The sequence below is a fragment of the Rhododendron vialii genome, chromosome 1a (genome assembly GCF_030253575.1).
Source record: "Rhododendron vialii isolate Sample 1 chromosome 1a, ASM3025357v1".
Lineage (NCBI taxonomy): Eukaryota > Viridiplantae > Streptophyta > Magnoliopsida > Ericales > Ericaceae > Rhododendron > Rhododendron vialii.
In genome coordinates, this window is record NC_080557.1 from 40241533 (window position 1) to 40257360 (window position 15828).

At 36.9% G+C, this 15828-nt stretch overlaps 1 protein-coding gene across 5 annotated transcripts; it reads left to right on the forward strand.

The window, feature by feature from the left end:
- Positions 1–203: 203 nt before the first annotated feature.
- LOC131308396 (membrane-bound O-acyltransferase gup1-like) lies at positions 204–15016 on the forward strand. Of its 5 annotated transcripts, none has more exons than XM_058335337.1 (22): positions 204–397; positions 3128–3276; positions 3464–3521; positions 3705–3923; positions 4097–4152; positions 6269–6450; positions 6548–6596; positions 7614–7717; positions 7847–7911; positions 9161–9231; positions 10030–10089; positions 10186–10299; positions 10662–10786; positions 10879–10930; positions 11098–11160; positions 11331–11440; positions 11525–11617; positions 11721–11802; positions 13552–13629; positions 14360–14435; positions 14516–14565; positions 14646–15016. In XM_058335337.1, the coding sequence occupies exons 4-22, from the start codon at positions 3821–3823 to the stop codon at positions 14685–14687; spliced, it is 1575 nt and encodes a 524-aa protein (XP_058191320.1). In that variant the 5' UTR covers positions 204–397; positions 3128–3276; positions 3464–3521; positions 3705–3820; the 3' UTR covers positions 14688–15016. The 5 variants fall into 5 exon arrangements, with proteins under 5 accessions (XP_058191320.1, XP_058191329.1, XP_058191307.1 ...); XM_058335346.1 differs by having other exon boundaries at positions 3133–3276; XM_058335324.1 differs by having other exon boundaries at positions 3155–3276.
- Positions 15017–15828: the final 812 nt, after the last annotated feature.

The window sequence follows — 15828 nt, forward strand, 5'->3', positions numbered from 1 at the left end:
CACATTTTTAAACTCAAAAATAATATAAATAAAAAATTAATTTTCAATTTTTTTTCACTGTATAAAAGATTTCAATGAGATCTATCAAACAAACAAGATCCATATTGATAGAAAAATTATTTACGTAAACACATGATTTTTGAGCTTGAAATTGCCTTCTTAAAAAATAAGTACTTATTTCCGTTTTCGGAACGGGGCCTCGTTCTCTAGCTATCGAGGATCCGGAAGAACCACGAAGAAACTCTTTGTTGTGAACAATAAATCCCGATCTGTAGCGCACTGTAGCACGAAACACCACCGGGCCACAACTACACAACCGGGCACGACTCACACCGTCATGCAATCGCTCCCATTCTTCTGCGCATTTCTGGCTTGATTCTGCTTGCAAGACGCCCAGGTCAGTTCGCTTACTGCAGTCTGAGACTCCAATTTCATGATGGAAACTCCAATTCCCTTGTTTTTTGGCTTCTATTTATTTGCATGTACCATTTATATTCTTCAAAGAAGGAAAAATCTAGAGAAAAGGAAGTCTGCATTTCTATGTTGGCTACGTTTTGCTTCAATTGACTTGTTCAGTTTGATGATGAAGACTCCAATTTCCTTCGCTTCAATAAATTAGGGGTTTGGCTCAGTTTTCGTTCCCATTTTTAGGTTAATTGAAAAAGAGCAGTCCAGCTAATGATGTTTCTATTACGTTTACGTACTTCGCTCTTTCTTTTGATATTTTCCAAAATTGTGTTCCATTGTAAGGAACTACATGAGGTTTCTACATCTGATTTAGTAATATAGTGATGGGTACCAGGTGTTTGTTCTATTGCCTCAATGAGTATGCCAATATGTTGGAAGTATTGAAGTCAATATCATCAGGTAACATAGAAATTAGAGTACATGGCATTGGATTTCCCACAGCGAATTTAATGAAATTAGGAATTGAAAAGTTGTGGCCTCGAGTGATTACTTAAATCCACTTCCATCTCTTTCATTTCTACATCAGTTGGGCAATGTGGTCAGCATGAGTGCAAGCAGAATGGATCAATGTTCTGAATACGGAATACCGTACCGGTCAGGGTACCGGTTTTCTACTGGTACGGTACGTACCGGTATCGGTCAAATACAGGGTACGGTTTCGGATTGATCGCTATTAGTATTATTTTCCTACTTAAAAGAATTTATAGTATAATATACACTTTTTTAAAATAAATAAAAAATAAAAAATCCGGTATTTGTCCGGTACCATCCGGTAATTGCCCGGTACCGTCCGGTAATTGCCCGGTACCATCCGGTATTTTCCCGGTACTGGCCGGTATTGTCCTGTACTTGAAGAAAAAAATAAATTTAAAAGTAGTCCGGTATTGGCCGGTACTGACCGGTATGTCCAGTACCGACCGGTACAGCCGGTACCGACCGGTATTTGAGCCGAAACGGAATTAGAGGTGTAGGGTATCGGATTCTGTCAAAAACAGTACGTACCGGCCGGTATTGATAACATTGGAATGGATAGTGGCAAAATCTGCTTTCGGTTTGGCAAGAGAAACTAATGAATTGAAAAATAAGGCCATTAAATGGTTTATGCATTTAAATATAAAATAGTGAATTGTCTGCACGCGAGGAGCACAATTTAGGCCCATTAAATGAACTTAGGCAAAAGAATATATCTACAGGACATGAAGAGAATCAGAAATTGGAATATATCTGTGAACGTTATAGATCCTTAATTTTGTAAGCCCTTTTTTTTTTTTTCACTGGTAAACCTTCGCTGTGGACTCTCAATTTATTTGTCCAGCTCTAGAATGCTTTAATTGACTTTCTATTACTCACTCCGTTCCTTTTTAAGTGTTAGTTCTACGTGCCATTTTCAATGACCTATATTCTCAATGTACATTGTGAGAAATATGCAATATGAATCTTGTTTGATAGATCTCAATTATTTCTATAAGTCAGTGAATTTAAAAACATAATACATAATATATATCGAGATATATAAGTCATTGAAAATGGCAAGCAGAACAGTAGTGGAAACTTTAAAAATGGACAGATGGAGTAGTTAATTCCCCAATCTTGTGTGTTCGTGCATGATAACGCAAAATAACTTTGACACCACTTTAAAGAATTCAATTTTTAACTTTCTGTGAGACATCGTCAACCACTAATTGCATGACACTTCTAACAATGCCATAGGTGCCAAATGAATGCCTGGACCACTGCCTCTCTCATTATGCTAGAAAATTCCCCACAGAAGGATGTTGTGGGCCCCACCAAACTCTGTGCTAGAGGCGGTGGTTTATGCAATGGTTCATAACTTAGCGTTAGCATAAAAAAACCCTGTGTAACTGCTTGAATTAGGTGCTAAGAGCTGGTATTTGCTGAAATTGAGATACGGATGCTGATATTACATGCTTGAATGCAAAAATCAAGAGTATAAATGCGGACATTGATATTTAAAGTTGGATTTTGTGTTATAAGTGGTGGAAATAATAAAATTAGGAACCTTAGCTTGACTATTGTGTTACCGTGGGCGAACAATCATCCAGCCTTTTGTTTTAATTAAGTGGTAGAAATTAGGGGTGGTTATGATTGTATCATGCCATAGCGTTTCTGTGTGTTGGTGCAAAATAGGGTCAGGCCATGGTTATGAATTCTGATATATGTTTTCTATGGCGAGTCTTTTTTTCCCAATCTTTCCTTTGTTTCTTTTGTTGTTTGTCCTTAAATCCTTTGCTTTACATATTTGATGAGTTTCCCATAAGAACTTTATTGTCTTTGTGTTCTGGGTTTATGTTTTCCAAAAAAAATTTCTGAATTTATTACATGTTGTGTGTCTTAGTCTGTTTTGAGGCAAAATGGATGACATGACTTTAGTGCAAAGTTGTCATTTTGCTCTCACATGTATGAGTGCGGGCACGTACAGGCAGTCAAACACATGCACTTAGCAACAACACTTCACTTGTGTTTTGGGTTCCTAAAACACCAATAGCACTTCATGTGGTTGCTTTCATGTGTACTGAATCTTGAGTTATATTTGCAATAATACTTGGTTTAAATTAATACTTTCATCTAAATTTTGTGGAATTGTTTGATTCCTCATACTTCCCTTCATATGACATTTGAAAAGTTTCATTGTTAATAGAGCAGCAAATTTGTTGGTACTCATCAGGGTGTGAGCTTAATCAAATTGGGAGTTGAATGGTGATGGATGTGCCCTTGAAAAGTCAATTATGAAGTTTCGATACACCAGAATCGTGAAAGATGATGACAACGTAAATTGGAAAGTTCAAGGTGAGCTTTGCCATAATCACTATGTCTACTTTTGGTTCATCAAATCATTTTCCTATAATGTGTGAACTTAAACATTGCCTTAATTTTGGCTTAATCAATTTTGGGTACGATTAGAATAAGGCATAAGCCCGGGGTTGCTACGTATGATTAACTTTTTTTTTTCCTGCTCCACTCAAATTTGTCTTAGGTTGATATACTGCTACTCAAAACATCGATCACTGATTGATGCTGAAAAACTCTCCCAGGTAGGCATGTCATAATGAGAGGAATTCTTATTTATTGTACCATTTTGGTGTCACTCTTGTAGTCAGTTGTGTAGGCAACATCTCATTCGTTTAAAGTTTGTTTGTCCCATTATTCTATGTAATACTAATTAAAAAGTTAGTTCAATTAATATTATCTGAGCAAACCCGAACAATTAATTACAGCAATGGTTCGAATAATTAATAGCAGCAGTGAACGATCCAGATCCAGATGTGGTCAGTCTGGTCCAGTAGTCCAAATTGACACCACTCCTGTCTGAGTGTCTGGTTCAGCTAACACCATGGACAACAGCTCTTGGCAGCACAGAGAGCTCATATGCCTCATTCTCTATGCTCTTGTCTTCTATGTTATCGTAATTTGTCGCTCCCTCCACCTTTCCCATGGTACTCTCTCGTCTCTTTCCATAGTTAAAACAACTTAAACACTTGTGTGTGTGTGTGTGTGTATAGTGTATTTGTTCTCATTCTTCACTCCCTCTCTCTTTTCCGAGATTTGTACATGGATATGTGTGCTGTCTCTATTTGCTTCTTGATTTGATTCATTGTTTCTGTTACAGATCATTATGGAACCCTTTATGGTTTGCGTCCTGGTTGGATTGGGGGTTGGTATAATGTAAGTCCTTGTTATCTGTGTTTTTTTTTTCTTTCGAATTTGTTTCTTTTTGTTCAACGTTCTTACGGTCTTTGTGGATTATGGCCCCGCTATTTTGGTTTGTTGCTTATATTTGCTGGTGTCTTATGAGTTTATGACTGCTCGAAACCTAGTCGCCAGGAATAAAACAGTTATTTGGGAATATTTGATGTGTTAGTGGGAGACAAACTATGGATTAGACTGAAAGTTATTGAGTAATTTGCATTCCATGGACTACATTGGTCTTTGATTAAATAACAGACAACAACAGATATTGAATTGCAGGTTGTTTGAGTTCCAGTGGGTGTTTGAACTAGAACACGGTAGGAGTATATTCATGAGGTGGATGATCTGTCAGATGATTTCTCTGTTTCGGGGAGATGGGCAGTAGGCTTATTTGTTATTCCAAACCAAAATGCAAAACCCATAAAATAAATGGTGGGAATAAAAGAAGTTAGGAATCTTTACGACGTATACAGCAGTTTCAAATTCAATTATGAAGGTATTGTTGACTTGCATCCGTATAAAACTTCAAAGTGGAGCCCTTAACTATATGTTTAAACTTCACTTCACACTACGTCCTTACATCTTGTGCCATGGCTGCAAATTACGTGACGAGACGGTTATTCTTTCATGTGAAAATAGGTAAGTCTAAGTAGTAGCTTTTCTAAACTTCGATGAAGTTCTAAACTGGATTCTAGGATTGCTTGCTTTCTGGTTTGAGCTATTCTTATCTTAAATCTTAAGCTTACCTCGGCCGAATGCCGGTAAAAAGAGCGATGTTAAAGGTTACGAAGAGAAAACTCTTTTGACTGACTTATATCCGTTTATTATTATCATCTAGACTATGCGTTATAACGTTTTTTCCACTTCAAACCAAATGGAGTTGTGCTTTATTTAATGTATTGACTTTTTCCAGTGTTTTGATGTGAATAGAAGTGATGCCATGAAGTGGTTTGGAAGAACATTCTTTGGATTTGTCGCACCCATTTGTTGTTTGGATAACATTATGACACTCCTTGCTGCTTAGTTCCATTTTTTTATAACTCCGATGCAGTCTACGTAGTTGATTGGATTTATGTGTTTAGCAGTTTGAAAGCAACATTACCAAGCCTTTGGCTCTAATTAGCATAGTGCAAGAGATCATTTTAATCGCATCTCTGAAGCAAATGTAATGGCATTATGCTAAAGAGGTACAGTGTTTTTGGTAGAGGTTGACTCAAATATGGTTTGGATGTGGGCTATGAGGAGGTAGGAATGTGGAAGCAATCATGAAAAGATGGTCATTCTTGTGACGTATGCCATTGACTTTGTGGTGGAGCTACTGCATGTGGTGGTCTTGGTGGCGGAGTCTGTGGACCCTTGGGTGCTAGCTTTAGTGAAGATGCTGGTGTTGGGTGCGGATACAAGGCCTTTATGGTGGTAGTTTGGGTGGTAGTTTAGGTGCTAGTTCTGGAATGCAATTCATGAGCAAATACACGTTTACTTCATTTCCATGTGGCATATACACACTAGATGTACAAATTCAGTGAATCAGTGATGCAGATAGATACAAAAAAAAATACAAAAAAAATCCACTATTTTATCAGAAACGTAAGAAAACCACTAGACAGCCTCTTCTATTACTTTAATAGATTGCATGCAACGGCAGGGGGGGGGTCCATACTTATTTTCAATCAAGTGGAGGGAGATCAATTTATCTGCAAACTTATTGTCAGGCTGAGCCATGCAAGATTGGTTAATGCCAGACTCTTTTGGACTTCTTACATAGAAAACTATCTCGTTATTTTTACTCGTTGCAACAATTGATTTGCATTTCACTAAGTGTGAAGTATGCTCTTCACCACTTTGAAGCTCTGTTTGGTGGTTTCTTCACTACCCCTAATTACCAAATATATCAGTTTATAGTCTATATTTTTTTTTTTTATGATGGTCGAAACAATACCTGTTCTTTGTAGTATTTTAATAAGCTTTTCTACTCATTATGATACCTGATTGCACTAGTATGAGTACATTATCCATGTGAGCATCAAACATACTTTTTTTGCCTAAAAAACCTTCCGTCTTATCTTCCCCCCCTTTGTTTTTGCTTTTACAGGATGTCTCCGATGCACAATGGAGAAATTTCCGTACAAATTTACCCATTCTTACGGTCGTTTTTGGTATTTTCACAATGGTGGCCAATATAATGAGGGCATTCTATCATCTAGAAGCAAAGGGAATGTCAATTGTTTGGCTTTTGATATCTTTGGCTTATTTATTGTACTTGCACGGAGCTTGGTATATGCCCTATCCATAGTTGTACTAAATTTGTCATCATCCTTTCTTGATTCATTTGCTTCACTAAGTTTCTTTTTCTCTTTCTTCTTCCATGCAGCATCATCTTTGTCCTCTTTATTGCTGTAGTTAATTTTCTCCTAGTAAAGGTGCGTATTTTGCTCATTTTGCATGCATTCTTGTTGTCATTGATTGTTTTGTTCACACCTGTTCCTTTGCAGCATTTCTTGGTTTCAAGTTATTTATGGGGAGCATGATATAGAACATCATGGCATGGCCATGTGCAACACAGGCATGGTAACATGCCTGAAAGTAGGAGTTCAGTTCTTTGACCCACAAAGTATGGTTAAAGATACTGGGGTAGGTCAAGGAGAGAAGAGTTAAAGACTAAGGAAAGACATGGTTGCCTTAAACTTTAGTTGAAGATATTACTTCCAATAGAGCCTATTGGAGGAATGTATTGGTTAAATTGAAGAGAAACAAAAGAGAGAAGAGGAAGAGTAAGAGTAAGAAAAAGAAAAGGGGAACGAAATATACAAATGGGCACTTTCTTATCAGTTTAGTCTGAGAAATTCAACAAGTACCCTTTTTCTATTGACAATAAGCTCTAGCACTTCACTTCAACTTGGTGTAGATATGTCTCTCATGCCCAAGCTGAAACCGCTATCCCATTTTCCTAGATGTAATGCCTCTCCACCCGAATATACTTGGTCCTGTCATATTTAACAAGATTATGAGCAATGCCACATCACTCACATTACAAATTTGTGGACCGTCACAAATTTTTGCTATGATAGAATTGTGTTCTTTTATTCTTTGTGGCCATTTTTACTTTGAAGTTCCACTAATTTCATGATTTTCCCTATTTTTCGGCCAGTTGAGAGGCCATCGAATCGGGGGAGGGTGGAAGTGGTAAGACTAAAAAACTTGACCCGCCCAACGGTGGGATTGGGGGAGTTTAGCCATGTTGACTAGCCCCAGCTGAATAATTTCCGAATTTTCTATTGCAAGTCAATGTAAAGTGAATAGGTTGTATACTCGTTCAATTTCGGAAGTTGGAAGAAGTACTTATTACTCCTTTAGAAAGACTGTAGTCTCTTTAGATTAAAGCTTTTAGCATCCACATCTAATTGTTGTCGTATTTTACCAGATTTTTGTTTCTGCAGATATTTGGAAAGAAAAAGTACTTCCCATTTGTACTTTGGGGTTTCAACATATCTGTTCTTATATGTAACCGTGTTTTTGAGGGTTATCGGTTCTCCAGTATTGGGTGAGTATTGACTGGTTGCTTCAGTTCTTATAATATGTTGAGTAATAGTTTAGTGTGATACTTTGGGAAAACAATTGCCCTGTTCAGTTTCTCTATTTGGTCGTGATTATGTTTTCTTCTTGTGCCCAGGCAGCATTGGGCTTATTTGGACAACTTCCGGGGTTCCTTTAGATGGCATATCTGCTTTAATTTTGGTATTTTCTTTGCCTCTTTCATTTTGTGGAATTTCAGTGGAATTGTGTTCATATGATTCTCACCTTATGGACGTGAACTTCTTTCATCTTATGGTTTTGCTCATTCTTCTGCTATCATTTGTCATTAAGATGTTCAAATTAGTTAAATTTCTCACTTCACTCTGCCGGCACGTCGTGCTGGCATATATTGCCATGTAGAAGTGTTTCATTTTTCTCCAGAATAAAAGTACCCTCATAATGTCATTATTCTCATATTTGGAACACGTATTAGAAAAGGTTCCCACATCTTAATGACATGATGCTTCGTTGTTATTACTACTTCTCCTGTTAATGGGGTGCGGGAGGGCTAGATGGGTACAGACCTCACCTTTGGCATTATTTTGACAGTTGCCATCGTGGAAATTTCCTTGGATATATCTTTCTGTAACCTTAATTAGTATCACTGCATGTTACGGAATTCTTGTACTTGTGCTTAGCTATTAGATGTGGCGACTTTGCAAATAGTCTTTTGTTGGAATAACAAGGATGCAACAGTTTTGGTACTATTGAGAATTTTTGTGCATATTTTTGGGATAGCAAATACGTAGCTGGACAGACCATAGTTGCGATTTCCTTTTCCCCCCCTCCTTTTATGTATTCTCCCAAAGAATGGATTTGGAAATTAGTTCAATTGGATGAAACCTGATATTGTGGGATCATGTTTAAAGTGACCTTACATATTGTAGATATGAAATCTTTCTCGTGACTTCATAAAGAGTTTATTAGAATTTTCTTGATTGATCAAACTCGTAATGATCAAAGTCTCCCGAAAATTGTCGGGCCCCCCCATTTGTGGGACTTCCCTCATTTCAAAACATCCAATGAACCATAAAAAATCGATTGACCTATTGAAAAAATGGGTAGGTAATTGGTTTAATCCTAGAAAGATACATCATAAAATATAGATGGGAAAAATCTTAGTTGCAGTCGCCTTTTAAACTCTGCAAGGCACTTCTCAGTCAGTAAATCTGTTACTCCGTAATTCTTTAGTTTTCAGTTGCCATTTTCCAGCAAATAGGCTGGTCATATCATATCTAATTAGCTCATAACATAATATTGCTTTTATATTAATCTCACTAATGATATCGTATCCGATTGCTTAAACCCATTTGTTTTACTCAGATTTGTCTTCCTTTTGCAGAAGCAAAACTCATATTATCTTTTATGAATTCCATGTCTATGATCTTATTTTGGTTTATCTTGTTGACAGTTACTTTGCGCCAGATAAGCTTTGGGTATGATTATCATTGGGCATGTTGTAGTTCTCGGTTGGATCAAAAGGTATGTTAGGAGTTATATATAGGTTTTAGTATTAGTATGTGAGGTATGGTCATTGTATTCTGTACTCTCCTCCATAAACATGTGCATTAGGGTTGAACACTTTTTTCTCATCTCTGTTAACAATACTTGTTTGTCTAAAGGTCTTTGTCGGTGTATCTTACCAAGTTGCTTGTTTCTGCCCAAACTTCAAAATAGCTTAATCTTGAGATTGTCTGGTAAACTGATTCAAAGAAATTGTGTTTCATAGTAGTTCGTGTATCAGTTACTTACTTTCTTTGGGTTTTCTTCAACTATCGTCATGATCAATTTCTTGTTGTTCGAACATTTGCAGTTGCAATACATGTGTTAGACTTTATCTCACATCGCTCATCTAAACCACCCAAGCTTGGTTAATAAAATCTAGAGGCTACTCCACCTATTGCCAATCGGTTTTAGGTTGGAACCCTCCAAGAAATCTAACATGGTATCAGAGCTAGGTCTTGGGTGGCCTCACCTCTCGAGCAAAAGTCTTTGTCATCTAAAGTCTTTGTCACCGAGTCAAATCTCCTGGTTTCCTCAATTCGTACCTCCAAGTGCATCCGGACTGCACGTGAGGGGGAGTGTTAGACTTTATCCCACATCGCTCATCTAAGCCACCCAAGCTTGGTTAATAAAATCAATAGGCTACTCCACTTATTGCCAATTGGTTTTAGAGTGGAACCCTCCAAAAAATTTAACAAAATGAATTGATTGTCTCTAATTTGATTACTGCTCATAGAGTATCTTTATTTTGATGTTTTCACCTTTCTCCGATTGCAGAAGCACATTCAAAGTTGCCGTAAATGTTCATCAGGACAAAAATGCTTCCTGCTATTACAGGTTGTCTTTTAGGTTCTAGTATCACTGCAATTGCTAAATTGTAGTCTTGCTGTCATCTGGACTAATATCTTCTTTTGAATGAACTATTTTCCTCAGGAGAGAAACCTCCAGAACAATAATTTCTCCTTGGCTGTATACCTATGTTATTTGATATATGCTCCCCTCTATATTGCTGGACCAGTTCTAAGCTTTAATGCATTTGCGTCACAGGTATTTTTTCTATATTTTTCTGTTTTTTGGTCTTTTATAGTAACAGTATAACACTCTTGTATTTTTTTGAAATTTCACCATGGTGTTTCTTTTATCCCTCTACATGCTTCCAAGTTCCAAGCGTTTGTGGCCACTTCTTTTTATAGTAGGGTCTGAACATTTACATTCGTGTTTCTTTTGTTCATGTTGCTGAAACATTTCTCAATTGCCTTGACTTTTAGTTTGAAATTTCTGAAGCTTCCATATTGGACCAATTATTTTCTCTATTGATCTGTTTTTGCCCTTACTTATTGCTTTAGTGTATACCTTTCAGTACGTTGTAAATGATCTAATCATAGCGGTGTAATACACTCTTACTGCAGTTAGATACCCCTCAGAAAAACTATTCACTCAGGGAAGTGGCTTGGTATGGGTTGCGCTGGGTTTTTAGTCTCTTACTAATGGAATTAATGACACATTTATTTTACTACAATGCCTTTGCCATAAGGTGGGCCTGTTTTGAACTCCTTACACATTATCCTAAAAGTTTTCTTGTATTGAGTGTTGTTTTCTGACCAAATCATCTTGATGCACCATCAGCGGCTTGTGGAAACAGTTATCTCCCATGGACGTTTTCATCATTGGATACGGGGTAAGGGTCGATTTGTAGGTTGTTATAATGCCAAATAGCTTTGTTTTACTACTCATGCTCTGGCATACTATTCACTAAGCTTTGTTTCATGCCGAAAATCTTGACTCTCTAAAGTACTGGAATGACATAGCCTTTGCAATTACATCTATGTTTTTACAATGCAACAGGTTCTTAACTTCATGTGGCTCAAGTTTTCTCTAATCTGGCGCTACTTTCGCTTCTGGTCGCTTGTATGTATTTCACTTTTATGCTTCCCCTTTCACTTGTTTCCTCTACTGCAACCATATTTAAGCTATCCAATAGGACCAAACCTGATCTAGCTCAGATCAATCTGATTTTGACAGAACAAGTTTAGCTATATTATGTTCGGAAGAAAGTCATTTATCAACTTAATCTGCAGATCAGTGGCATTGAGGTGCCTGAGAATATGCCAAAGTGTATAAATAATTGCTACAACTTAAATACTTTTTGGAAAAGTTGGCATGCTTCTTTCAACAAATGGCTTGTCAGGTGAAGCTTTCAGATTTTATCTTAAAATTCTCTCACATTTATGGTTCTATCTGTCATATTGGTTGTGAATGACTATAATTTCAGGTACATGTACATTCCTCTTGGTGGTTCTCAAAGAAAGCTGCTCAATGTATGGGTTATCTTCACATTTGTCGCCATATGGCATGATTTGGAATGGTACTCTTAGCTTTCATTATGCTTTCTGTTGTCTGCAAGTGTAGTTTTGTATTTAAGGGACATACCATTTTAAATCGACTTGGCATGATTGCTTTGGCTTCAGGAAACTTCTTTCGTGGGCATGGTTAACATGCGTATTCTTTGTCCCAGAAATGATTGTGAAATCAGCAGCAACTTCTTTTCAGGTGATACTCTTCTTGTGTAGTCTATCTCCATGCTTTACAGTATGCTCTGAGTTAATGCCCCTCCAATCCTGACACAGATCATAAAGCTATTGAATTTATGACTAATATGAATATGGAAGTCAATAGAATTTCAAAGAAATTTACGGGGCTATTTTGCTGAGTGCCTTAGATCGATCTTTCTCGCGCCCCCTGGGTATTCTCTATGTACACGCTTGTGTCGGTCGTACCCTTTTTGTTGATTTTAGAACATAACAGTAAATTTTGATTAGCGATATGATCTGTTATGGTATGGAACTTTTATTTTGTCACTTTTCTGAGTCCTCTAGATAGGAATTCCTACTAGACAGTTGTTATTTTCATTTTTGAAAATCATCTAGAGTTTTTGTTACAGTTCGATATTTTAATCCATTTGGAATTTTTATAAACACTTCCATATTTTGCCCCTGCATGAGATCATCCTAAACATAGTTTCAATCAGCTTTCAGTCAGGCTCCATTTCTCATCCTAAACACTTCTTAAATGGGCTGGTTGGGTTTGGCTTGTGCTCAGGTTGGATTTGCTTTGGTTAGCAACTCTTATTTTCTGGTAAAGCTTTTGTCAAGGCAATACAAAGCTTTATGCCTACATTAAATCTCACCGGGAAGGTTCAAAGAAATTTCTAAATCAACCAACCTGATGAAGAAGCACTACTTTCTGAGTGTGGTTTTGAGTTGGTAGCATAATTACATGCTTGGGGCAGCAGTCCTTTACGTTTTCAGTCACTTCTTAACTTTCAGGATTCAGATTATCAGCTACTTAGGTGTGGGATTTGCTATTAGGTCTAGGTGATTCCTTGGGAAACAATGAAACAACAAACCCCAAATGTTAGTTCGATTAGGCTCTATTGGGCTCTTTCTCATGGCAAAGCGTCTGTCAGGGTCAAGATGATTTAGAGAATTTGCGCAACATGGAGTTTGGAAATCAAGTTTGAGGTCTCTTGGTGGTTGGGACTTGGGTGATTGAATTAATTGATATTCCCTGTGACTATTTAATGCTCTGTTAGCCTAGGAGTACATGGAATTGAAGTGCCTGAAATCATATGATCTTTCACTTAAATATACATTTATCTCCCACTCAGACCACTCATTAGTCAGACTTGGCTTGTAATTCTTTAGCCAAGGCATTTAAAGATTTCCTCTGCCTCTTGAATTCACTTTCTTAGATTGGAGCCCTCGTACTAAATTTTGAGAATTGATAACATGGTATGTGGACCAGTAGCTCCCAAAGAACTGCATTTTGTGTAGGAATTTTTGAGGGGTGGTTACTCCTTTCGCCGTGTATCATACACATCTGAAAAGGTTACTATGGGAAACGTCTACTATCTTTATTTCCCTTAGAATTAGAGTTTGATTTGGAACTAGCCAGCCTGGTGGCTAATGAGTAGGCCAATTTTTTGGCTGCATTAGGGTAACCACATAAATCTTGTAAATCAGTCGACCACATATCATTTGCTGACCTACATATTATCAAGATAATATAGATTACGGTAACAACATGTTATCTGGTGGCCCACGCTTTGCTACATTAGGTAAACCATGCTGTTGGATGAAAAACTATGTTCTTTCTCTGCTTTCATCCAACATCAAAGTTTATCTAGTGTCTAAGTCTATCTGTTGTTGCACTTTTTGTTTTAAATGTTCATTCAGCTAGTACTCCTGTTTCTTTTTTGAACAAGTGTACTAATTAGTTTGGTCTCATGTCTGCTTTCAGGCCCCCAGTGCTTTTGGGGAGTTTGTTTTTCGTGAACTTAGTGCACTTGCTGGTGCTATCACAATAACTTGTCTCATGGTATGTCTACTTGCTCTTTTCGCTTCACTAATAACAGTTTGATGTTGGATGCTTACAATTCTGCTTGTAATGTCATGTCGTTAATAGATTGTGATAGTAGATTATTTTGTGGTTGTTTGGTTGGGCGTTGACATCTCAAGTTGATATGCGCCAATGCCCAGTATAAACTTGGTAAGTTAAAGTCAAGTGGTTTGTAATTGCAACTAAAGCTCATTGGATAAAGCTTTCAACTCGGAACTTGAGAAAAAAGTTTGTGGTGTGTTTGAGTTAATAGTCGTTCACTGCGGAAAATGATGCCTTGCAAATATTGCTTAAAAACACAGTAGCAGCTTGTTTCCCCCAACTAAGCGGGTTTTCAGGTTTTCAAATAGGACTTTGTAAGGGGTGGTGCCTTTGAGATGCGATTCCCAATATTCCGTCACTTCAAGCAAACCCAGAAGTTGAACTTTTCATTGCTGAAACATTAAATTAGGCAGCTATTCGATTGTGTAATATCTGTACTCTCACAGTTCATGCTTGTGTGATCACAACTGTGCGAAACAACTATTCATGCATAGAATTAGAAATCCAAAATAATTTAAATTCCTCTAATGCTATGCACCGGAAATGATTCCTTACACGGCTCCCTAAGATCCTACATTTATCCCTGATTTTGCTTTTTACGTGGTTAGCTTTGAGGAAGTTTAGACTAGAATAATCGTGGAGTAATTCTAAACTTTCATTTCTGCAGGTGGCTAACCTTGTTGGTTATGTTATTGGACCGTCAGGCATGAACTGGTTGATTTCTCAATTCCTCCGAAAAGAAGGTTCATGCTCTTACCTATTGCCGTTATTTGATGAAACAAATATATTGGAGACTAACAGCTCTTTATGTTTTTTTTTTTAGGCCTACCTACTCTTGGAGGCATGTTTCTTACATTTTATGTTGGGACGAAGGTAGAAAGATAAATCTCATCTATTTCGCAGTTGCCTTGTGAGTTTTAGAAATTAACTCGAGGGGCTGGTTGATTTTGCAGCTTATGTTCCATATCCGTGACGCCAAGCAAAGGAAAGACTGAAGTTATAGGTGACAAGGTTTTTATTTATTGCCTAACAGTGCAGAAAAAAAAATACTACTTGCCAGGCCATTTGGAGTAGAAAAGCATGTTTGAAACATTTACATAGCAAATTTTGTTTGGTAACAAATGGTTGTTAGAATTTGCGTTTAACGTTGTGCACAAAATAGGGGTATGAACTGAACTGAATTGAATAGTGCTAGAGTATTCGATTCAGTTTCGATGTTTGCCTTGGTTCCTTTTTCCATAATTTTTGCAGATCTCTAAATACTTCTCTAGTTAATGATCTGGCAACTTGGTTTTTCACGGCATTGCACAACGTGCATTTGAAACCACGGGTTGTCCAATCCATTCATTGTACTTGTGTGCAGATTATGAATGAAATTAAATTGGTCTGCTAGTTGCCACAAAAAAAAAAAAAAAAATCGAATTCATATAACCAACCCTATTGATTACGACTGACTTAAGGCTCTATTTAGTTTGGTTTGATTGTCGCAAAGTTTTAAATTATAAGATGATCTATTATCATATCCCATCATTTTGATGACAATTGATGTCCTTGAACTATTTTTATTTTTATCAGTTTTTCTTTTTTACTCAGGCATACAAAATGAAGAAATTGCTCATAAAATTAGGCCCGTAGGCTTACGAAGCCTGATTTTGACGTTCTTGTTTAAAGCTGGATGATTCATCATATCCTTCAATCAAATTTCCATTTCATGACAGATTCCAAGTCAAAGATATTCTCTTTACCCCTGCTCAAATTGAATCCAAGATTTAGATAATAAAATGGGAAAAAAGGGACGGTTGGAGGATGTCATTGATTGGTATATGGTGATAAGTTTAATTTCTTGCTTATTCGAAATTAGGCTGATAAATAACCTGAATCAATCCAGTAATATATTTGCTTGGTTTGAAAACACAATAATGAAACAAATTTTCACACTTAACTTTTTTATTGGGCGAATTGATTTCAAACGAGATTTAGTCGATTATGTCACGAGTAAATTTAGAGAAATTTGATTTTTTTTTTTTTGGCTATCATAAACTGAACAAACTAGTAGCTTATTCGAGATTGATTTTTTCTTGATAACTCAGGTGTTTGGACCCTGTTTTCAATGTTTTCAAATGGGACCTACGATTT